Source organism: Centruroides vittatus, unplaced genomic scaffold (assembly GCF_030686945.1).
Source record: "Centruroides vittatus isolate TY-2023 unplaced genomic scaffold, ASM3068694v2 contig_680, whole genome shotgun sequence".
Classification (NCBI taxonomy): Eukaryota; Metazoa; Arthropoda; class Arachnida; order Scorpiones; family Buthidae; genus Centruroides; species Centruroides vittatus.
This window is the reverse complement of record NW_027122427.1, coordinates 3,740,988-3,765,257: the sequence shown is the minus strand read 5'-3', so window position 1 is coordinate 3,765,257 and position 24,270 is coordinate 3,740,988. Positions and strand designations below refer to the sequence as shown.

At 29.1% G+C, this 24,270-nt stretch overlaps 1 protein-coding gene across 3 annotated transcripts in view; it reads right to left on the bottom strand.

The window, feature by feature from the left end:
- Positions 1 to 24,270, bottom strand: part of Not1 (CCR4-NOT transcription complex subunit 1) — a 124,722-nt gene that overhangs the window by 42,485 nt on the left and 57,967 nt on the right. For all 3 annotated transcript variants that reach the window (XM_067276294.1, XM_067276295.1, XM_067276296.1), the window contains exons 10-23: positions 23,775 to 23,945; positions 23,562 to 23,689; positions 23,335 to 23,467; positions 16,792 to 16,899; positions 16,222 to 16,461; positions 12,880 to 13,031; positions 12,126 to 12,285; positions 11,729 to 11,993; positions 11,422 to 11,514; positions 10,547 to 10,722; positions 8,832 to 8,956; positions 3,114 to 3,224; positions 1,774 to 1,852; positions 611 to 784 (exon numbers count right to left, since the gene is read on the bottom strand). In XM_067276294.1, the coding sequence (XP_067132395.1) occupies positions 611 to 784; positions 1,774 to 1,852; positions 3,114 to 3,224; positions 8,832 to 8,956; positions 10,547 to 10,722; positions 11,422 to 11,514; positions 11,729 to 11,993; positions 12,126 to 12,285; positions 12,880 to 13,031; positions 16,222 to 16,461; positions 16,792 to 16,899; positions 23,335 to 23,467; positions 23,562 to 23,689; positions 23,775 to 23,945 (2,115 nt within the window). The remainder of the gene's footprint in view (positions 1 to 610; positions 785 to 1,773; positions 1,853 to 3,113; positions 3,225 to 8,831; positions 8,957 to 10,546; positions 10,723 to 11,421; positions 11,515 to 11,728; positions 11,994 to 12,125; positions 12,286 to 12,879; positions 13,032 to 16,221; positions 16,462 to 16,791; positions 16,900 to 23,334; positions 23,468 to 23,561; positions 23,690 to 23,774; positions 23,946 to 24,270) is intronic.

Below are 24,270 nucleotides of genomic sequence, written 5' to 3'. Positions count from 1 at the left end.
AAAATATATTTATAAATTTTAATTATAAAATTTAATTATTTTTATACTTAATGAACATTAATTCAATTATTTAAAACAACAACTCTTAAGTATTTAATTATGTTAAATTTAAACATTTCTGTACTAAATTTTTAAAGTTCTACTAAATCAGATTTAATATACAAATTATATTTTATATGTAAACATCAATCATATTTATATGTAAAAATATTGGTTTTAAAATAATTTACAAACCCATATTAATTTTAATATTACACATTTAATTACAAGATTTGATTTTTTAGATGTTTGCAAACTTTTTTACATTAAAAAGACTACAAACTACATTTAGACGTCAAAAAGTCTTTTTTATTCACTGTTTAAAAAATCTGTCAACTGCTCTTTAAACAAAATGAAATCCCTGATATCAATTTCTACTTAATATCAGCCTGTCAGATTATTTACACACACAAATTTTAACAATTCCATAAATACAATCTCATATCCAACTTAAACTTAACTATTTGATTACATTCATCTAAATATCTACTTTTTAGTAACTAATATCTGTGGAATTTAAGCATAAAATTATAGTAAACAAAAATTATAGCATAAATCTGTTGTATAATACCTTTCCAGAAATTGTTGATGGTTTAGCAACTGTTGTTGTAACAGTAGACGTAGTAGAAGTTACAGTTCTTCCCGCAGTTGAAGCAACAGTTGTAAATCCTGATGATATTTGAGGCAAAACTGATCCTTGTGGTCTTGATGGAGGTTCTTGAGATCTTGCACCATATTCTACATACTAAAAGAAATTAAGAATCTATTACTTTATTAAGAAATATCAAATAAAACAAAGCAACAGCAATGCAAAAATTAAATTTTTAATTATCAAATATTACACACATCAGAAGCTTCAAACTATGTATAAACAAATACACAAACATGCAAAAAAAAACCACAAACACAAAATTATTTGAATTATATACTGAATATTAAATAGTTTATTGGTATATACATAGGGTATATTTAGTAAATATATAAGATGCATATAAGATAAAAAAAAATCATCAAGAAGAAAGAAACCATCAACACAGCATTACCAAACTGCCAGAAAATCAAAGATTCTTCTGGAGTTTGACAAATTTAGTCATATTATTGTATTAATGATTGCAATCCAAAAATTCTTTCTATTTTGTAATTGTCATAACATTTACATAAACTTTACTCTAAAATCACAATGATTTAAGTGAAACTACTGGTTTGATCACCTGATTACTTTAGAAACAAAAAAAATGGAATGTAATGTATTTGTAATAAAGGTATTTTCTCCGGATTTATATATATTTTTTTATTCTTGACTCTGCAGATATTGCCTTTTTGTCAAGTACAACAGACAAGATGGAAAAAGGCAGTATCTGCAGAAAAGCCTATTTTTTTTCAATGGCTATCTCAATCTTGTTAGTATAAATAACGTTCTACTAATTTTGTTACACTACATGCCAAATTTCTTTATGGTACATCCAATGATAGTCAAATGGTCAGAAGTTTTTAGTTTTTCCCTTTTCTCACAAACTGACATTTTTAAGATACTGTCTTTTTCCTTTTGACAGCCCAATTATGAATAACAAATAAATTCATAAATTTTGAAAAAAATTGTAAATGTTAAATATTTTAAAATTTAGTAATATATCATTAAATTTTGGGTGCAGTTTTATTAAATACATGTTTTCTTTAGGATATTAAAATTGAAAACACAATGTTCAAAGTTTTATTATTATTACTACTACTTACTTCAATTAGGTGAGAAGGAAATTCTTGAAAATGTGGAATTGTTGCCAAATGTTGACAATACTGAGGATATTCTTTTAATCTTAAAAATATATTTCAAAACCATTAGTAATAAAAATGATAGACTACTTTAAATTTAACAAAATAAAAATGCTTATATACAAATATAAAAACTAGTACATTTAATAAAAATTTTACCTAAGTATTTTGTTTTGAGTAAGTGAGCTTAAATTTAAAAAGTTTGATAAGATACCATAATATCATTAACAAAAGAAGTCAAAATTCTCAGATTAATAATCGAATTAATCTGAGCATTAATCCCTATCAAAACTCAATTTTTTTTAATTGCTTTCAATTTTTCAATAAACATCATGTTCCATGAAATAAACAAATGAAAATGTTCAAAAATAAATAAAATTACAAAAAAATCTTAATTTAGTATAATGTATAACTAAAAGAATAGGTATAAATATGACATGTTTCCAAAATACCATATTTACTCACATATAAGAGAAGGTTTTTATTCATTTTTCACTGCTTCAAAAACCTAGGTCATCCTATATGCACGAGTGAAGGATTCTTTGCATTTTTGCAATACTTTTTGTGAACTGCGTGTTTGCATTGTTTTACCAGATGCTCACCCTCTGGTGTTTAAAACCAAAAGTATTTTATCTGGATCATTTCAATCGTCCTTGTGCATTATCAGGAGTAAAGATGAATAACAATAGAAAAAGCAAAGCTTTTGAATTGAATTCCAATTTGAAATTCCAAAATCACATGGGAGCCAGATATAAGTTTTAATCCATTCCCACATGAAAACAGATTATTATTTGAAAATCAGAATTTGGAGAAACTCATAAGTGTAATTGATGGAGAGTGGATTTGACTGTTAAGAATTGGCAAAAAAGGTTCTCCATTGTCCAGCTTTACCTGAACAAATTATTGTCAATTTTACAAGATTTTTCCTTGAAGTTTAAAATGCCAGTAATTTTTGCAGGACAATGTGTGCATTTACATGCATTTGACATTTTATTTGTGATTAAAGAAAATAAAATAAAATTGTATTAATAAATCTAATTTTTTTTAAATTTTGATCTTTAAAGTCACACCTCGTCCTACATGCAAGACTGTCTTATAAGCAAGTAAATATGGTATGTTCAGATTTTTTAAATTTTACATTTTTAATATTTTGTAGAGTTATTTCTATGAAAAAAAATTACTACTATATTTGTTAATTTAAATAATGTATACAGTATATAAAATAATGGGGTTTATTTGATTATTAAAAAGAAGCAAATATTAAATTTATTTTAGACAAGTTATTCAAATTTCTGTCAGCTTACCTGCTTTTAAATCTATCAAGAGCAGTTATTCCAAAGTAATACATTTTGCTGTTATGTGGCTTTTTCAGAGCATCTAAAACATATCTCAATGCTAATCCAAGAGCCATATACCTAAAAGTAAATTTATTAAACTTCAAATTATGTCAGATATTTACATTTACTATATTAAATCAATTTAATGTAAGGTGATCCCATTTTCATTTCAAAATAATTTTTAAACAACAATATTTGGGCTGATTTCATTAAAGTATGCTTTCATTTAAATGAAATCAAGCTCTCTAGCTTAAAGTTCATAAATATACCAAGTTATGATTACAGATGTAACTATGTATTTCACTTGCTTACTTTTATTATTATTTTACTGCAAAAATCTTTAACAATTAATACATATGTATTCTTCAAAATGAACATTAGTATATAAATTAGTGTAATTTGAATAAAATTGCATTTTTTAAACATTTTTATGAAAATTTCTAAAATAAAAGTTTTTACTGTCGATTATCAATTTAAAATAAACATTGATATATTTTCATATTCTAGAATTTTTATTTTAAATAAACAAAATGTATTTAGAATGCAAACATTCAACCTAATTACAAATTTACTCTGGATACTAAATGTAACAAAACAAATTTTAAGTACAAAGATTTTCAAATAAATATCCAGAACTAATTTTATTTCTACATTGTGAACACATACACAAGCAGATTAACAACATTACTTTTTGATAGTATTTTCTGAGATGCTAATTTTTCCATTAGTCAATTAATTTCTTCATACTGGTGACACAAAAGGCATTTGGTTAATTCTTCAGTCAAGACAGAATGACTCATTCCATTTTAACTTTCTATCAAGACCAAAGAGAAAGAAGTCACCAGACATCAGAACAAGAGGCATGATGCAAAAGCATCTTCCAGCCAATTTTGATAATGATAAAAATTATTAGTTATTAGTCTGTAGTATGAGAATTCATGTTATAGTATGGCCCCTTTAACTTACAAACTTACTGCTTAATTATGTATACCCTTAAACTCTCTTTTTTCCAATAAGAGACTAATAGCTGAGTTCTTACATTTTAAATTTTGAGCAGCAGATGAATGTTTCCATTGCATTTTTTGCCTGAATTCTAGAAACTATGAATGAATGTTTCATCCACAATGACAATAGAAAACAGGAATTCTACATCTTCAGTTTTTTTACTGCTACAGGAGTTGCTCAAGCAACAAATCATGCTGATTTGTGGTCAAAACTCAACTGTTTGGTCATCCACTTGTAAGGAAAGTATGAAAATGCAGATGATTTGTATGATAATCTTGTATTTTTTATATCTACATCATCATGTTGTGACATCATGATCACTCAAAATTACTTGTGAGAGAGAAAAGATCAGCATGGGTATGGCTCATCTTCAATGTATTTTTGCCCAGACAGAATTGATTAACATAAAGATCCAAATCCCCAGAATTTATACCACCACTAAAATCTATTGCATTAGCACCAGTCAAAAATTTCTGAAAGGTTATAACATAATAAGCAACATAACAAATCTCAATTTACCAATGCAACAAAAGAACAAAGATGAAGACATCTTTTTTCCCACAACTTGGATCATCCTGTCTATTGTATCATCCGAAATTATTTTTTTATTTTGCACAAACAAAAGATATATATATATATATTAATAAATGTAAAAAGAAGAAATAATTATATTTCGAAAGTTAGTTTTAATATAAAATTATAACGATGTGTTATCTAGTTTCAAAAAATTCCGATGATGAAATGAGATCTCCAGTCAATCGGTCAAGGTTAGCATGTCAACCAGAAATATGTGGGGAAAAACAGGGGACAGGTAAATGGGTTTTTTTCGAAGATTCGTTTGTCAAAATTCAATATAGCATTTGCTTTTTGAATTTCCCAACGCACGTGTTTGTCAAAATTTGATTTCACAATATTCATATTTCCAACATCTGAACGAGCAATGCATGCACATATCTCACACTACCGCCTGTTTGTAGAGAATGTCACCATTTTCTATTTTATTTTGACTTGGTTCTTGGTCCCCTGAGTAGGGGACACAAGTCTGGTTTTTTATGCTCGCATGATTTGGGCACCTAATACTGTGCCAAATTGCAACTCCTGACATGTACTCCTTCATACCTCTAAGCTAGTAACACAGCAGGCAGTACAATTTTATAAACAAGACATAGTCTAGTCAAAAATCATTTTACTAGATTTACTTAGAACCAGATGCACAAGCTACCATTTAAACTATAGAATCATTTATGGAACAAATTTAATCTTGTCAGTTATCTGAAGAATGAGATATATTCAATGCTCAAGTTCCTATAACTCAGATGATAGCTATTGCTCTTACAGCACATCATGTTACCAATAGCAATAGTAAACAAGATAAAACAAAAAAACAAGTAAAGGAAAATGTGGGACAGATTGGAATACAGATGATAATATATGTTAGTAATTTGGTAAATACTATCTGCAATATTTTAATACTTTATATTAAAATAAATAATTTCACATTATAATGGAAGATTCACTTAACTGACAAGTAATGTAAAACTAAATTGAAATAAATTCTTTAAACTTACAATCACTAGAATTATTAGATTCAATATTTTTAGAAATATTATTCCAACATTAAAATAAACTTTGTTTAAATAATTTCAATAAAGATTATACCAGTGGCATAGCATAGTGGGGGCATAGTGGGGCAGCAGGGGCGGCCCGCCCCGGGCGGCACTTTAACGGAGCGGCAAAATTTCATGATAAATAATAATAATACCTAAATAAGGGGTCGGCGAAATTTTCCTCCGCCCCGGGCGGCTGACACCCACACTATGCCACTGGATTATACACATCATCCATTGAATTGGAGTTGGTCATCCATTTTGTTTCTTTACTAATTAATCTACAGAATAAATGTTAGCTGCTCAGCATCAGGCTATCCAAAAGAGTATCCCAAAGATTTACATTCATGTAAAAATGTTGAAAGTAATTTTGTGGATTAAAGGGCATTTAACTTTGAGATGAAAACTGGTGCAACTGGCCTTTAAAGTTGCTACAATACAAATTTCTTACTTAGTCATTCACTCACACAAAAAATCATTTAAAAGCATATAATGTAAAAATCACAAATTCATTACTTTAATTTATGTAAATTATGTATTAAAAACAAATGCAGAGTCCATGCATAGTTTGTCATCTTTACTGTATTTTCTCTTTTTGTGCAAGTTTCAACATTCGTTTTATAATTATAGTAGGTGTTCCGTTCTTAACTGCATATGGAGATTTAAGCCAAACATTTCACAGAACTTCTTGACGTTCTATACATTTTGTTAAATATAGCACTCCTTTGTAAATAATATCAACTCAATATATTATTTAGTTTATCAATAAGTACTACATTCCTATATTATATTAGTATAATAATAATGTAAGTATATATGCATAAATTTTGCAATACTTTCTATGGATCTAATCACAAAAGGACGGCAATTAACTGTATTACAAGTATTTTATTGGCAGAAATGTGGACAATAAAATAAAATACTTCTAATACAGTTAATCACCTTCCTTGTATGATTAGATCCATAGAAAGTATTGCAAAATTTATGCATATATACAGTAGAGCATCGATTATCCGACTCAATTGGGGACTGGGGTTGGTCAGATAACTGAAAAAATGGATAACCAAAAAGTATGAAAAAATACATTATTAGTGTAGTATATTAGTATATCCCATGTAATTAGTATATTAGTATATTGCTATTAACCTACTTCGCGTTGAATTTTCATCTATGTTAAGCCTAACAATATTTTTTTAAAATAATAATCGTTGCTATTGCATCATTAAAAATTATTTCTTTATTTTGCACAAAATAAATACAAAAATAAAGAAAAAAATTGAAAATTAAGCCTGGTATAAATACTGGCCTCCCTTTCATGGTTGAGCCAATGTTGCCAGCTAAAACATGCAAACATTTAACAAAAATAATATTAAAGTAGCCAAGACATAGCCAAATATTGTAGTGCCACATCACTAGCGGACACTTGAATTTGCCGAATAGAACGCGGTTGGTTAACCGATGTGACGGTGGATCAGGGGTCAGATAATTGATGCTCTACTGTACTTACATTATTATTTAGTTATTTAAGGTATAAACATTTTAATAGAGAAAAATAATCAATAGAAAAATTTAAAAAGCAGTGTAATTTAAGATAATGCAAGCAAATTAATAATTATGAATTTTAAAATCAGATAAACCGTGGGTTAATGTGAGCCTAGGTATACAAAATGGCGGTGCTTCCAGTCGCAATCTTGTTTGCACATGCAAATATGCAAACAAGATGGCGACTGTCGACAATAACCTAAACGCGCCTATATTTAAACTTTTTTAAAACTAAAACATTTTTTAAATGTAAATTTGCTACTTACTTTTTTTCCTGCTTTTGGTTACTCTTCCTACTCTTGGACCAGAAACGAAAAATAAAAAAGTCATCATACTACCTATAAATTCAATCGATGCATGGACGAAGTGAATTACAAGATTCTATACATCAGTGGTTTGAACAAAATTTGCCTGTATTGTACTGTACATAAATTTTACTCCTCTTAAGAACTACAGCCTTACAATCCACATTTCTCGCCTTTTCATCCACAATAGGCAGCGTCTCCATAGAGGGTGGCACCTGCGATCCACAGCCACCTAGCCTTCCATGTGTCATTCACGTTGTTTTTCGGGTCGGAAATCACTATTACATATCCTTGGTTATGACAAATTTAACATGTTTAACAGATATTTACACACTATAAATGCACATTCAAACCACATTTAAACTCATTTACACACTTTAAACGCACATTTGAACCACATATAAACCTTTTACAAAATTTTTACCTCACTTACACAAAGTTAACACACCTTTAATACACTTTTATGACATTTAACACACATTAAGCACATTAAGGACACGTTTAACATGTTAATTACCATTGACAAACTTTCCTCCTCAATAACTTTAGACTTCGAGTAAATTGTACAAACTTTAAAAAAACACAGACACTTAAAAAAATTAACAACGTGCTTAATTCGTCTACGTCGTAACCAAAATTCGAAATTCACATTATTCTTCATGTTTCCTGAACGGAATTTTTTTATGGATATTTGCATACAAAGGCATCATTACTACCAGCGCTATCTACATTTCTTTTCTAAAAACACTTGCCATAGAGGTTACCGGAAGTGCCGCCATTTTGTATACCTAAGCTCACATTAACCAAACAGTGCTTAAAAATGATTATTTGCACATAGTTAGTCACAATTATTCATACTATTTATGCACTATATATGCCAATTTTGTTTCAACAAGCTGGTAAGATCAAATTATTTCAATAACCAGGCTATTTAAAGAAAAATTTAAGTTTTAAAAAATATTAATTTAAACAAATCTTTTTAGTCATTTTACAACTTTTTTTTTGTTTTTTGAAAAATTTAATTTCAAATAGTATGAGATATTTATCAAGCATACATACAAATAAATTATGAAGAAAACTATTAATGAATGCACAATAATTTATTAACATCAAAAGAATAATATAGTATTGATAATAATTATAAAAAATAGTTACTATTAATATGTACAGATGAATAGTAATTCTTTCAAATTTTTAGCATAAAATCTTTATAGATATAAACTTACGTTATTAATCCTTGCTCAATAATTCCTCCAAAAAGTTGTGCTGTTATTAACAATTCCTTATCAGGATACTGGGGAAAGAAACGATACTCCTCAAATAAATTTCTTATCATACACGTGAAAACTTCCTGTTTAAAATATATGAAAACATATTAAATACTTTTCTCTTTTAACTATAATTAAATTAGATAAACACTGAAAACAAAAATCTACAAACGCTATGAATAAAGAATTGCAAATAAAAGTTTTTAAACAATTGCTGCCGATTTATAGTGAGATAGTTACACAATAAAAAAGGAAAAATTCAGCCTATTATTAGTATATTAATTTCCAGCAACGTTGGGAATCTGGAACATAGAAATGTACAGGGTATCCCAATAGTTTCCATACATAAAGATGAAATGTAACTTTATTCACAAAACATTAAAATGTCAGCATTAAGATTTGTGTCAGTGGAGGAAGTAAATGTGACAAAGTAAAGCAACAGAACACATGAGTGATGTGCCAATAGGGTAACTTCTAGCAGGACTTCCTATGTGGAAATTGGATTCTGTTTAGGTGTTAGACACATGAAGAAAATCCTGAACACTATGGGTGGCAGCCCATTGGTCAGACACAAACCAATGACCAATGACCAACTACCAGTGTTCAATGGTTTTATTTATTCAGCCACTGGGCCTTTTGCCTGACTAAATCAAGCCAGTGGGCTTGATTTAGTCAGGCAAAAGGGTGAAATTTGATATACAATGTTTAAAATCGAACAGCATCGTTGTAACAATCCAAGTAAAAAGCCAGTTTAGTTCACCACCTGAAGCAGCCTTGGTGAAGGCTGAAAATGTTCAGAAGTTTAGTTTAAGTTCAATACTGGTAAAAAAGGTTTTGTTTGTAACAGTTGATTACCAATTAAAAAATATTTAAAATATTTGTTTTTTGTTGTAAACCTTCTGAGATTTCTAATATTCAGTTTACTATAAAAACTTATATATTCACACAAACATATATAGCTAGACTTCTGATGATAATACAGTGAAATTCCATTAACTCAGCATTCAGTATGCTGGCAAACCCAATAACCTGGCATGCCAAGCTTGTTATCGGGGGCTAGGGGCTATCAGTGTATTAGGCTAGAAATCCAGGAGTTACAGATATGCCAGTTAAACTGCAACAAAAAATAAAAATTCACACCACCACTCACAATTGGGTAAACTTAATAAAAAATAAAAAATGTCACCAAAACCAAATAACCAGAATAAAAATGGATAGAACAATAGAGAGAAGTGGGAGAGGATAGTAAGTTTACAATTCGTAGAACAACTTACAAGCCAGGGGAAAGGAATCTACATCGCAACAGTTAATGACAGTATAATTTGCTGGAGGCCTTATAAATTTCAACTCACTCTAAATGTCTGAGACATACAGGCAGATTTATACAGTTTTTCATGCAACAATATCAAATTGTATCCTGAGGGTTGAAAAAACTGGAAAAATTTTCACCATCCAATAAGGCAGCATATTTCATAAATTGATACTGTGTCAGTCCCAACAATACTAAATTAATGGAATTTCACAGTATTTTAAAAACTTCAATAAAGATTATAAAGAAAATTGAATTGAACAGATTTACATAATTTTAATAATTAGATCTTACACACACACAAAAAATACTTCTGAGCACATGTAAAATAATAAATCTTTTATAATTTAATAATAGTACTTACCCTCTCTCTTTTAACTGGAGATTCCTGAAATCGTTTTAACATTTCTAATACTTCATCAATTGATAATGTTGGATGTGGAGGATGATTATATATTCTTTGAAAATAACCATTGGCCTCATCTTCTATTTCTTTTGATACTTGTTGTGTCATATCAGGAAAAATACCTGACATATCTCCTAACACAAAAATTTTTAATAGAATATAATAATTATAATATTTATAAAGAACCTATTATTATTATTATTTGTAGCATTTTTATAACAATTATTTCATTTTTTACAACTGATTCATAATTATCATATTACTATTTTATCAATTAGTTCTATTATGTATTTTTGTGTTTCTTTTTCCTATCAGAATATAATGGCTTTTCCATTATAATAGCAGATTCATCATACATGTTTTGATTTTTTCAAAGTGGTGTGTGATGAATCTGTAATTATAACAGAAAAGCCATTGGGATTTTTAGTTATTTATTGCAAAGTAATTGATAATACAGATTAGAAGCCTATATTGATAATCTAATGTTTATCAAGATATGTACTGAACTTGTGATAAACTATGAACAGCAGAGTGAATCATTTAACATTATTGAATAATTCAATATTGGGTTTTCAGTTTTTATCTGTCATATAATCTGTGAAAAGTTATCAGTAGTGCATGATAACTGGATTTGAAAGTATATAGAAATATGAATCACCCTGTACTATCATAACTTATCACAGATTACATAACTTATAAAAACTGAAAATGGAATATTTTTACATTAATACTATTATAACATTATTATTATAACAAAATAAAAATAGTTTACACTATTTTTATTTCAGATTTATACTATTATTAAAACTGAAATATTACAGAAAAATACTTACCTTGACGTAGTCTATCAACACTTTGTTGTCCCAACATTGCTTTTGTTGTAACTGAACTTATACCTGATGACATCACTGTGCTTGTATTCAATCCTTTAAATCAAAAAACTATATTTACAAAATTTGATATAAATTTTTATGATGGGTCAAAATAAATAATAAAATTCAGTAAATACAAATCATTCTCACAACTCATTTATATATTAATTTAAAATTAAAAAATTTGTTAACACATTATCTAGAGTACATTTTAATGAGAATTTAAATTTGAATAAATTGCTTTTAATTGTAATATTTTTAAAATTACCTAATTGGGTACCAAATTGTCCAGGTAATTGTGAAGAAAGTGGTGGCATAATATTGGAAAATGGATTCTGAGTAACAGAAGAAACTGCAGGAGTTGATGGCACTGGTGTTGACAATAATTTGGCTGGAGAACCAGAAGTAGCATTTGGGAAAGAATTGAGACTTCCACTGAGGGGAAATATAGGAGCAGCACTATTTCCACTATTACTGGAAGAACCCAAAGACAAACCTGCTACTGTTGCACCAAGACCACTTAATGCTTCTAGCTAAACCAAAAAAATATTAATTTTCCACATTTGAAATACTTCTGAAATGATTGTCTTCAATTTTTTAAAATTACAAACATTTTATTATTGTAAAATTTAAAAAACTTTTCACATAAATATAATAAAACATACTGAATTAGTTGGTGTATTAATAGCTGATGATGAAAAAGCAGGTTCTAAACCACGTGCTGTTTTAACTACTCCTGGTGGAGGCTGTCTAGGTTTATTTAGAAGAATACTACAATTTCCAACCATAGTCAAAATTGTCTCTGATAATTCTTGAGCCACATTTCTAAAAAAAAATAAAAGTAATATTTATTACATTATTTATTGTCAAGCATATTCTATGAATTTCTTATAAGTAATTTTTTGACTTAATTCAAAATGTCTGACAAACACAGGAAAACTAAAAACAGATGTTATTTCTTTCTTGCCTTCTATAACAATAATATAATGACAAAACTTAACTCAAGCACTTGTACAGAATATATTAATGATTAAAACTTATTTTCTGAATACATCTTATATATTATTATACATATAACTGGGATCATTATATAGAATCATTTCTTATAAAATCTTATAAGTTTCTAACTCCAAATGTCTGTCATGTGCAAGCAACATACAGTAAAAACACTTTGAACAAATCTCCTAAATAGCATGTTATAACAGTATTAAAAATTGATAGATTATTATTTTAGATAATAAAAAAATTTTGGATGATTATAATTATCACAATTTATCATTAGTCTCTTAATTTCCATCAATCCAGATAATTGTCACTGTTAGTTTTAAAGTTTTCTTCAAGATATTTCCAACGATCTCTCAATACTCACTTATACAAATTTAATTTATTTATTTATTTATTGAAAGAAAAGAAATTTACCCAGCACAAGTTTGAAGACAAGCTAGCATTGTTGCTAAAGTTTCTGGTGGAAGTTGGGCACTCTTTGGTAAAGTTTCTTCTTTAACCATTCCTCCTAATATCTGTGGACATCGACGTTTTAAAAAAGCAACACATTCTTTTACAAAGCCTTCCTATCAAAACAAACCTATTGTTAATGATTAATAAATACATTTTTGTTTACTTATATATACATATAATCACAATTAAATTAATTAAAACTAAAATTATATAAATATAACTTGTAAAATGTCAACTAACAAAGGCAAAAGACAAAATGCATTTTAATGAATAGTTTGTAATGTTTTAATGTATAATATATTGTATATTTTATGAATCAATGAAAAGTAAAAAATACAATGTATAAGTTCCACATCAAGTTTCTAAAAAGAAATATGGTAATGCAAAATCTTAAGATTAAAAAATAGAGGGCTAGAAGTGTTAAGCAAAATAATTTTTCTGGTGTTGAATTATTTTAATTACTAAGTGTAAATACTTGGAATATTAAGACTTATTCTATAATTTTTTATTGTATTCCTATAGAATTATACCAAATAAAAAATATCTGTTACCAGTTGTAAGGAACTGAGTCCGAGCTGTATTTTTATTTTCTAATTTTTGTTTTCTTTACGTATATTTTATTATGGGGCTTATGTTTAGTTAGGGCAAAGATTCCCACTCACCCTCTATAACGAACGAAAATGAAGAACCAACTTACCGAATCAGACGTAGTGCCATAGGAAAAACTAGCGTGCCATTGTGCTCTCCCCAAACTCGAAAATCCAAATGGAAGTTCCGACAGGGGAAAAAGGGGGGAGGACCCACACACACACTTAGCATAAGGAATCACTAAAGGGCTTAAAAAGAGACATCTTGAAAGTGCTATTTAGCAGACAAGTTTTTACAATGTAAAAGTCTCTAATGAATTGTTGGAAATAAGCTGACCAGACAACGATGAAAAAATCATGTTAGTCATTTAAGTATGTGAATGAGGGGATGGTCCCAATGGTAATTGGGACGTCACCTCAGAGTATAAAACGACCAAGCTGACAGATTAACAGCGAGGTGAGCTTCTGAAGAATCAAAAGCGAGTTGAGCTAACAATAGGATCGAAAGCAAGGTTCGAGCAAGGTGATTTCCAGATTGAGAGAATAGGAAAAGTTCTTGGTGATTTGAAGGAGTTTGGGAAAAAAGTTCCTAGTATTTGAGGTGACGGATAGTCATAGTTGATAAGATTGATTGATTGTACATAGTAGTAAGTCGATTTTGAATTGTCAGATTTCCAAAGGGGAATAGTAGTAGATCTTAGTTGCTAAGTTATCTTATTTTTGTTGGGACGAAGAATTTGTCCTTTGTTAAATAAATTGTTTTTGGCGTTTATTACCTTGTACATAGTATTTGTTCTAGCTCATAGTAAACTTGATTTTGTTCTTTATTGGTGTTCTATTGTAGTTATAATTTCCAGAGCATGTGAAAGTCCAGGCCTAGCTTTCTAATCGCGAACCCATGTAAAGTACCCGTTGGGTTACAGTCGGTAAGTCAAACAATTGTTTTTGCACTCGACAACAGTTTTTTGTCGTTTAGTCAAAAAGCAATTAATTAGTACTTTACACAGTGAAGTCCACGGCAGCAACAGATCTAGTTCCCTAGGCAATGTGCACTTTGTTGTAGTTGTTTCAGGCAATGTCCAAAAATATAATTAATTTTGTACTTTAAATTGTTATTAGGTAAACCTAAATCTGCCAAAGATTTCATCAATACTGAGTTTGCATAATACAAATGTAATTATTTTTAGTTAAAACTTGTTAAGTCATCATTTTTATATAATTTAGTCAGAATCTTTATTACCTAAAACTGTCTGAGTAATCAAAATTATTAATAGCTTATTCACATTTTGTCACTAATTAAGATTGTTAATATACTTAAAAAATATGTACTAAAATTGAAGAGAGTATTCTCAAAATATTGCTGTCAAAAAAACAAACAAAAAACAGAAAACAGGTTAAGATAAATAGTGAATAACAAATGTGAAACACTTTAAATTGGCAGGGTAACTGAATGTGTGCAGAAAAGTAAAATTAGTTATTGTGCCTATTACAAGCCTTGAAAGGATCAAAATAGATGCTAGAGATGTACTTGATATAATGGAATAGTTGATCAGTTTTTATATAAATAGAATGAAGAAAAGAATCACAAGCTTCCTGTATATGAAGAACCAAATTCAATAGTATAAAGATAAATTTTTAAAAATTGATGATGTTCCAAACACAGAATTATTGCTGAAACAAATCAGTATTAAAAATTCTCTTTATAGACCTAAAAATTCCTAAAATTTGAGTGAAAAAATCTACAAGTATTTCATGTAGATGTGAATGAGCAAAATTAATGTGCAACGGAACATGTCATTCCATCTCTTAATGAAACAGACAATACTTTTTATCCATCATTTTTCTTTTTCTTCAATATATTTTCATTTACAGATTCTTGTTCTAATTGTTTTATCAAGACATTTATATTGTAAATTAATTATAATACAAGATAACTTTTATACATATTGTTTTTCTTTCATATTAAATTTAAAATAATGTCATTGTAGATATTTTTTAACCCTAGTTTTACTAAATCGTTTCAGATAAATTATTTAATTAAGGTAAATAAGAAAAAATATAAAACAAAAATAAAGTATGAAAAAATTTGAGTTTGGCACACATCTGGCAGATTAAGCTTGCCTAATAAAAAGTGTAAAATTAAAAATATTTTCAGACATTGCCTGAAACAATAATAGTAAATTGTACTGTACATTGCTCAAGCAAACTTGAGTTACTGAAAAAGTTTGAACATTAGCAGATGTACATAAATCTTGAATTTTTACAAAAAATTATTATTTTGTTATAATTTATTACATGGTTCATTATATCAAAAAATCTTCTTGTGCATAAAATTTAAACTGTAACAAAATTTTCACAAATGAGACAAAACAATACAAGGCACTACAAATCTACTTTGCAGACCTTTTGAAATTATAATTTATTCCACTGTGTGTGTGTGCATGCATGGACATGCTTGCACACTTACCTGTATACACACATTTAAATTTTTTACATCATCACATTTTATAATTAAAATAAAATAACACAATTTACATAATAATAACTGTTCTGAGTAAATATAAAATTGCTTGGGAGAATGAATTATACAGGAAAACAATTAAGATAAATATCCATCTTAATTGTGTTCCTATAATTTGTTCTCTCGAGTAATTTAATGCTTACTCAGAACAATTACAAGAATAAAAGGCAATCAAGTACAAAATGTAAACTTTACCCCATGTTCACGTATTTTATCAGTGAGCCATTTATCAAGCTTCAAATATTCTCTTCTTGATGCTAAACATGCCAAATCAATCACAAATGGAAATGAACTTCCATTAAGTAGAACAGAAAGAGCTTTCAAATCCTGTGCTACATCTAAAATACGTGACAATCTGGTTTGGTCATGATCTCCCCGTATATACCATTCAGCCATGGCATGCATAATGATTGGTCGAACAAAACTGGTATGAGTCTGAAAACAACAACAGAAACTTTTATACAATCTGTTTTTGATATTAAAATATCTTTAAGAAATTTTATTCATCATTATCTAGGCTTAGCATTATTTAACATTACAGTTTCAACAATTTCAGTCTATTTTAATAAGAAACAGTATATCTATAGAGGTTTGCAAAGTAAAAAGTTTCAATTCTTAAATTAACATTGGCTTTATCTTTCATTAAGCTAATAGTTTAATATTTTTAGTATTAAATTTTATCTTTAATAAAACTAAATTTAGATAAAATATCAAAAATGTATTTTTATCATAAAAATTAATATATAAAAAGAATCCAAATTTTACCTGATAATTCCATGCATAATGAATAACTGCTGCACCATTTGGATGATTCCCCAAAAAGATTGGCATCAAGGATGTTAACAATTCTTGTCGTAATATAACTATAGGATTCTAAGGAGATTCAAAAAATTTTAATTACACATACATGCATACAATATTTTTAATATATATATAATATTAATCTGATATATATATCCGATTTTTTAACTTAATATCTCTAAATAAATATAAAGTTAATGTGACGACAGGGGGGTCCAAAAGAGTCGAAACCCCACTCGATGGACACCAATATGTGAAACGGGGAGAGGTCAGGAGAAAGTCGTATCTCCCGTTCTTTACTCACTTGTCAAGGATGGCTGTTCGTTTCTGATCGTTACGCGAGTGGATAGGAGGGAAGACGGATGGGGTCGACGATAAGGTGAAGCGATGTTCGAGACACAGAGGAGACCATTTAACAATAACAACAAGATTTATTAAGATATAACAATGGACACAACTACAAAATCTGACTAATTTCCCTAAGTCGCGTAGGGGTCGAGAGAGAGAGCTTACAATTTGGTTCCATACCTCATTTTAGTTCCTTAGAGAGTTAACACTTGATTTCCTCGATGGGGAGATTAGTATCCAATTAGCACAGTTTTATAATATGTTCGCGACTGAGCGCGGAGACGTCGGAGAAGGTCCGAGCCGGTGATGACAAGCGACGGCGTTTTGTCCGGCAGATGTTAAGAGACTATCCTGAGGGGGTGGAAGGAGTGGCTTTTATAGTTTTTGCCTGAGAAATTAGATCATGTGATCGTACGCGAATGACGATTTGTGTCAGAGGTGTTCCCGGGACTAAAAACATACGACGAGTTCTAACGGTAACTATAAACTAATGTTGCAAGACTATCCAGGTTACAAGCTAAAGACAAAGGATTGTTGATGGTTATTTGGCCGGGACGCATAGTTTCTCGTCCAGGGCCGTTTTTCGACAGGATGTTTATACTAGGGGAAAATTCCTAAGTCGAATTATTATAAAAAAAAGTGGATCTGATAAAAGTCAGATCTCACATTAATTATAGGAAACAGAAGTACATCATTTTTATGAAAAATGTTTGAATATCTTCAAATAATTTTTTTTCATTATAAACTCATTCTTTATTGTCCATAATTCATCATTCATTAATGTTTAAGTCAAAAAACTAAATAAATGAAAAGACTCCTAAAAATGTCAACTATGTAGAAGATAATGAATAGATCAAATCCTAACTGCTAATTTTTTGAACAGTTGATTTAATTGATCAACTATCGTTTTATTACAACAAAATGAAAATTGTTACAGAAAAGTAATTGAAATTAAAATAATCAAAATGATGACATTCTGATAATTTCCCAAGATATCATTAACCCATTGTCACTGGCACACAGTAAAATCAGCACCAATGATTTTTTTAAAATTATCTATGTAGTTATCTAAATTTTTTGAAAAATCTGAAAAAAAATTTCTAATCACCTAACGGAGTATTTCAAAATGATTACTACAGTTTTTCCACAAAAACCTTTCATTTTTTTTTTTATTTAATAGACATGATCAGATCAACACGATAGAAAAGTGCTTTAAAACCTCAATGTAAAAAGCAGAATTAACTGTTTAACAAGTGAACAAAACTCCTGTTTGACAAAACTCCTTGTGAACAATTCTCCTCTGATCAAAAACACAAATTAGCAGACTTTTTGCTTTTGACTTGCCTTGTCTTCTTCAGGAGTAGAGATCTGGATTTTTCCTTTGAGTTAAATGTCATTTAGTCTTTGAATTGTAAGGAATAGACCCAGTTTTCATTGCCAACATTAAAAGAAAACTGCAGTCACTGGCAGCCTGCTATTTGCAGTCAGAGCAAATATCAAGTCATCACTGCTTTTGGTCAGCAATAAAAAAACCTTGGTATGTTCTTTGGTACAATCCACCACATGTTCAATTTCTTGGATAAAATTTTGTAACTGGTTCCATAACTGATTTCCACCATCATAATAACTTCATCAATGGTTCAACAGTCCTTGCAGATAAGCAGCCAAACTTTCTCAATGATTTTGGGCACTGAATGTGACACTGGTTGAGAACACTTATCAGCTGAGGCTCTGCCTCCTTTAAACCAGAGAAAACAACTCAGAAGTTTGGGTTCAACCTTTAACTTGTTTCCCAAAAGCTGTCAACATTTTGTTGGACATGTTTAAAACAACTTACATAGTATTACTCCCGATACATATAGCAAGCTAACCTCTGGCACATTACTCTACCAAACTTTGAAGTTGTTGTGTCTCACATCCAATCATCAAACTATGCTAAATTCAAACATCAAAAATTCAATCCAAATACATAATGACTGCATCACATATATATTTATATTTCTCAATTAGCAAAATTAAATACCAGGACTTTCAGAAAATTCATAAGATGGGAGAATTATTGTATCATGTATCTAATATTAGTTAATTGGCAGCTGGTTCAAGTTTTTCAATTAAGAAACAATTTAAAAAGATATTATTCAAGTCAAGTGGTATATAAATAAATTCTCATCTTCAATAACATCTTGCAAATATATCATCATTGAAAATACATAAGGGCATTTCTCATTTCTTTCAACTTTACAGGAGAGTGATTTAAAGATAAAGCACTTTCTTATTTTCTTCATAAAGAAGAAACTATTGAGTACAACTCACTTCTTTTTTCAAGTTTTCACTTACAGTAATTGGTAAATACTATAAATAGATAAGTTTATCACTAGTTTCATTATCATCATTATTTTGGAGTCTTATTTTGAGATATGCCTTTTAGAATTAAGACATAACTACTATTTAATATTAAAATTTGACTCAAAGTAACTGAATCAACTGAATGCTATTAAAATAAAACGTTTTGTATGCAATAAAAACAAAATGAAGAGATTATTGTACTGAATAGTTTTTAATGTAAGGTGACCAGACGTCCCTGATTTGGGTTGTTAGTCCCGCAATGGTCATGTAATATTTTCAACATATTTGCAAGTTGTCAAGAGCACAAAGTTGTCGTTTTCTTTTACTACTAGTAGCCCGGGACGCCCCATATTGGGGGTTCTAGCAGCAACGGTGTCATTCTGTGGTATAAATAATAAATTCATATCAATAATTCAATAATAAATTCCTATTGCAATAATAATATACTGAATTTATTATCAATTTAAATAATAGATAGGGGTGCCCCTAGTGGCTGTTCTAGGCATACCGACAGATATACAAACAGCATCAAGTTCTGAAAAAAAAAAAAAAACCAATTTGTTTTTTTCTATAAAGAGCTATTTTTAAGTTTATTTATTCATTTATGGATTTATATATTTTTCTACTAAGTTATTTATTAATGAATTAGTTATTATTATTATATATATGTATGTCGGAAGTCCATCCCATTTTTAGCTTCCACAACACAGAAGCGTCCCGCATTTCAACCTAACATATCTAGTTACTTTATTTTAATGATAAACATAAAATCAACACTAAACACAAAAATACAAGTAAATTGACATAAGAGTACAGTATTTAAGAAGAAAACACATGAAGTCCAAAAGTGAATTTAAAAAAAATACTTTGGAAAAATAAAAATGTAATTCAAAAATTTTGTTAAAACCTATTAAATTAATATATGTCAGAAACTGAAAGATGCTAATTGGTGAAGTAGGCTACCTACTTACTAGTACATCACTTAAAGTGCAATAATGTAATATTTCTTGAATAAAGATGAAAACAAAAATAAAAATGAACAGAACCTTTTTGACAAGAGAAGAAACTAAACTGCATGTAACAGCACTTTCATTTTTCTTTTACTCTACTGAATGAGGCAAAGATTTATAAAACTGGAGATGTTCAGGCAAATTTATCACTGGAGATGATCCAGAGCAAACAGTGATTAGGTTGTATTTTTCCATGACAACAGATGAGATCTCTTATTTAAGTTAAAGTTGTTTTGTCAACAATAGTGCATTTTGCAGTTTTAAAGTCAACGATTGGTAGTTATGATCAATGTGGCTTGTTTTAAAAAATATTTTACCCAATTCATTCTTCCTTACATTGAATTCAACAATGTCTATCCATTTATAAATTTTTCCATCATCATTGATTCAAATAGAATGCACTCTAAGGTTCTCACTAAATTCTTTAAGTCTAAAAAATCATTATAACTTAAAGCGTGCACTATATAAGGCTTTGCCTTTCTTGCAAGATGAAAGACTGGTATAAGCTGAGAAGGCACAATTCACCAGCCTTTTTATTTGTGTAAGAAATTGCACTGAGAGCAGTCTCCTTCACATTGTCCACAATTAGTAATAAAAAAATGAAGATTCATCTAAGTGTTTCAACAGCAAAACAATGTACACAAGGGCTTCTGCCATGATGGAATTCTGATTTTGTCCACCACAACCATCAGCAAATAAACTAGCAGTATGGACCTTCCTTTCATCTAAACATTCTAAACAGTGCTGTTGATACTTCAGAAGCACTTCAACCACTTTTGCACTAATTCCAGGTAAAGCAACAACAGTCCCAAGAGGCTATGTCATAAAATTAAATTATAAACAGTAAACCTTCTTTTGTAAAATACTGTACTGTCATTTGACACAGGCAAATAGATGATCTGTTAAAGATCAAAACATAAACAAAGCAAGCTGGGATCATTTTTAGCAGCAATCTTGCAAGATGCCTCTTGCAAGCTTGCTTTTAAAATCCCTAAAATGCTTTTAATCATTTAAAAACCTAGTGTTTATGGCATCTCTCAAGAAATGTCCATAAGTCATATTTTCATCAAATATTTGAGGAATGCCTGGTGTTCATCATTCCATAGAATGAAAACGATGTTACATAGAGATAGGCCATTCTGCTGCAACACGAAAGACTTATATTTAAAGGCATATCTAACTCATTTTGGCCAAATTTTGGGATACATCTTTATGTATTTTCACCAACAATATATCATTAAAGCAGGGATGCACAGCCTTTTCTGAAGGGCCATGTTAGGATTAAGTTTACTGACTAGGGGAAGGACCATTTTACAATCTTCTCTGTTGACACAAGAAGTCTAATTACTTTAGCTGCAGGCAGTGTTGATAATCATGAGAAGTTTATGACTTAATGCGATTTGAAATAATTATTAAATCCAAAACTTTCTAGTGCAATCGGCTTTCTTTTAGTCGTATGACTCCATTCCAGATATTAATTTTCTTGGTTTAAAAAGTGTACAAAATACATGTGGAAATATGGTATTATAGCACCACCTGTTTTCGATGACCACCTGTCTAAAAGACCACATTTTGAAAGGAACAATGTGTGGTTGCCATAGACAGGTTTTACTATACACAGAAAATTTATTAAGTAGAGAATTCAAAGTGAAAAATCCTAAAATAAAATGATAAAAATTTTAGGTTTCAACAGTAAAAAAAAAAGATTCTAGTATTATTGGATTGGCCAAAAAGGTCATTCAGCTTTTTCTGTAAGATGACTCTAGTACACTTAGTTGTTCTTAACTTCAACTGTAACAATTTTGTTAGATTTTATGGTGACAGCTGTCTTATCAGCAGGAATTTAAAGAAAAGTTTATCAAAATTTGAAATTTTTTGTTTTGCCATTTTAATATTAAAGATCAAAAGTAAAAATGCAACTAAAACACAAAAAAGATATGTGCAGTGAATTGTGTAGGTGCTGTATTGATTGAACATGTCAAGAGTGATTTGCAAAGTTTCTTGCTGGAGATTTTTGCTGGATAATGCTCCATGGTAGTCAAGTTGAAGTTGATACCAATCAAACTGAAACATTAACTGAGAACAATCAACATTATACCATTTGGGAGATAGCCAAAATACTCAAAATAGCCAAATCAAGCACTAGATTGATTATGTTAATCACTTTAATGTTTGGGTTCCATAGAAGTTAACCTTCTTGACCATATTTCTGCATAGAATTCTCTTTTTAAACATAACAAAAATGTTCCATTTTTTAAAACAAATCATAATGGGTAATGAAAACTAGATACTTTACAGTAATTTGAAATGAAAGTGATTGTGGGGCAAGAGAAATGAACAACCACCAACCACACCAAAGACCAGTCTTCATTCAAAGAAGGTTATGTTTATGGTGAGACTGGGAGTCTTCTATTATAAGCTCCTCCAGAAAACCAAACAATTCCAACAAGTACCATTCCAATTATATAAACTGAAAACAGCACTCAAAGCATCCAGAGTTAGTCAACAGAAGCACAATCTTCCATAAGGATAATGCAAACTATGTGTTTCTTTGATGACCAGATAAAAAATTACAGTTTGGCTGGAAAATTTTGATTCATTCACCATATTCACCAGACATTACACCTTTAGGTTTTCATTTATTTCCATCTTTACAAAATTTGCAAACCAAATTAACTTTTTGGCCAACCCAATATTTTACTTTGATATTATCTTCAAGTATGTCATTATATTATTATAAAAGATCTAAACTATTTTAAATGAATTCAATTTTCTAAATTAAAAAAGGTCTTAAATTACTTACTTGTAACTGAACTAAACCAAGTACAAGTAAATCAGGACAATGTTGCATTGGAAATTTGAAAATCTCTTGAACTTGTGCATAGTAACCAGCATCAGAAAGATATAATAATGTACCAATCAAATCAAGACACTTCCTAAATTGAAAGTAATAAATATATATACATATATACACATCATACATTCATATATGCTCTATTATAAAAATAGGAGAAAGAAATTCATTCGTACCAATTTCCAATTGCTGGAGAATCATCTTCAGGAGGCGCTTTCAAAACTTCTGTGTTTATCAAACGACAATTAAATGTTGTTAAAGAAACCAAGTCATAATTAGTAAGTATTTGTTGAAATAATGAAAGCTATAAAAAATAAATATTTATTATAAACTGATATTTTACAAAATAATAATTTGATAACATTTTATATAATAATCTATATATTTACTTGACCCTCTGCATTCCTCCACTGTCTAAATAAGTGTTCTACAGGAAAACTGTTACATCCCAATCCATGCATTAAAGCTTGCCATAATAATTTAAATCCTGCTCTATCTTTCAAAATAAATGCAGGATGATCTAATTCATATATCACTTCTTTCCAGTCCAGTGATGGATTCTGAAAAACAAATTGTTGATAAATAAAAGTGAAATATTTTTAAAAATAAATTGAAATATAAAAGAAATGTCATTAACTGAGGTAATGTTGGGAAAAGATGTACCTGAATAACTGAAAAAAAATCACACACAACATTTGCATTTAGAATTGTGTTATTTATTTATCTGACAAAACAATTTATATGATTAATTAACCAGACAAAAAGTTTTGACTTCTATAGTCTTTATAGCATTTGTATTTCTTCTGATATTACATGGAACTGACATACTAATACTAATATCTAAAAGATGACAACTTACAAAGTTTACAGTACTTTTTAGATTAC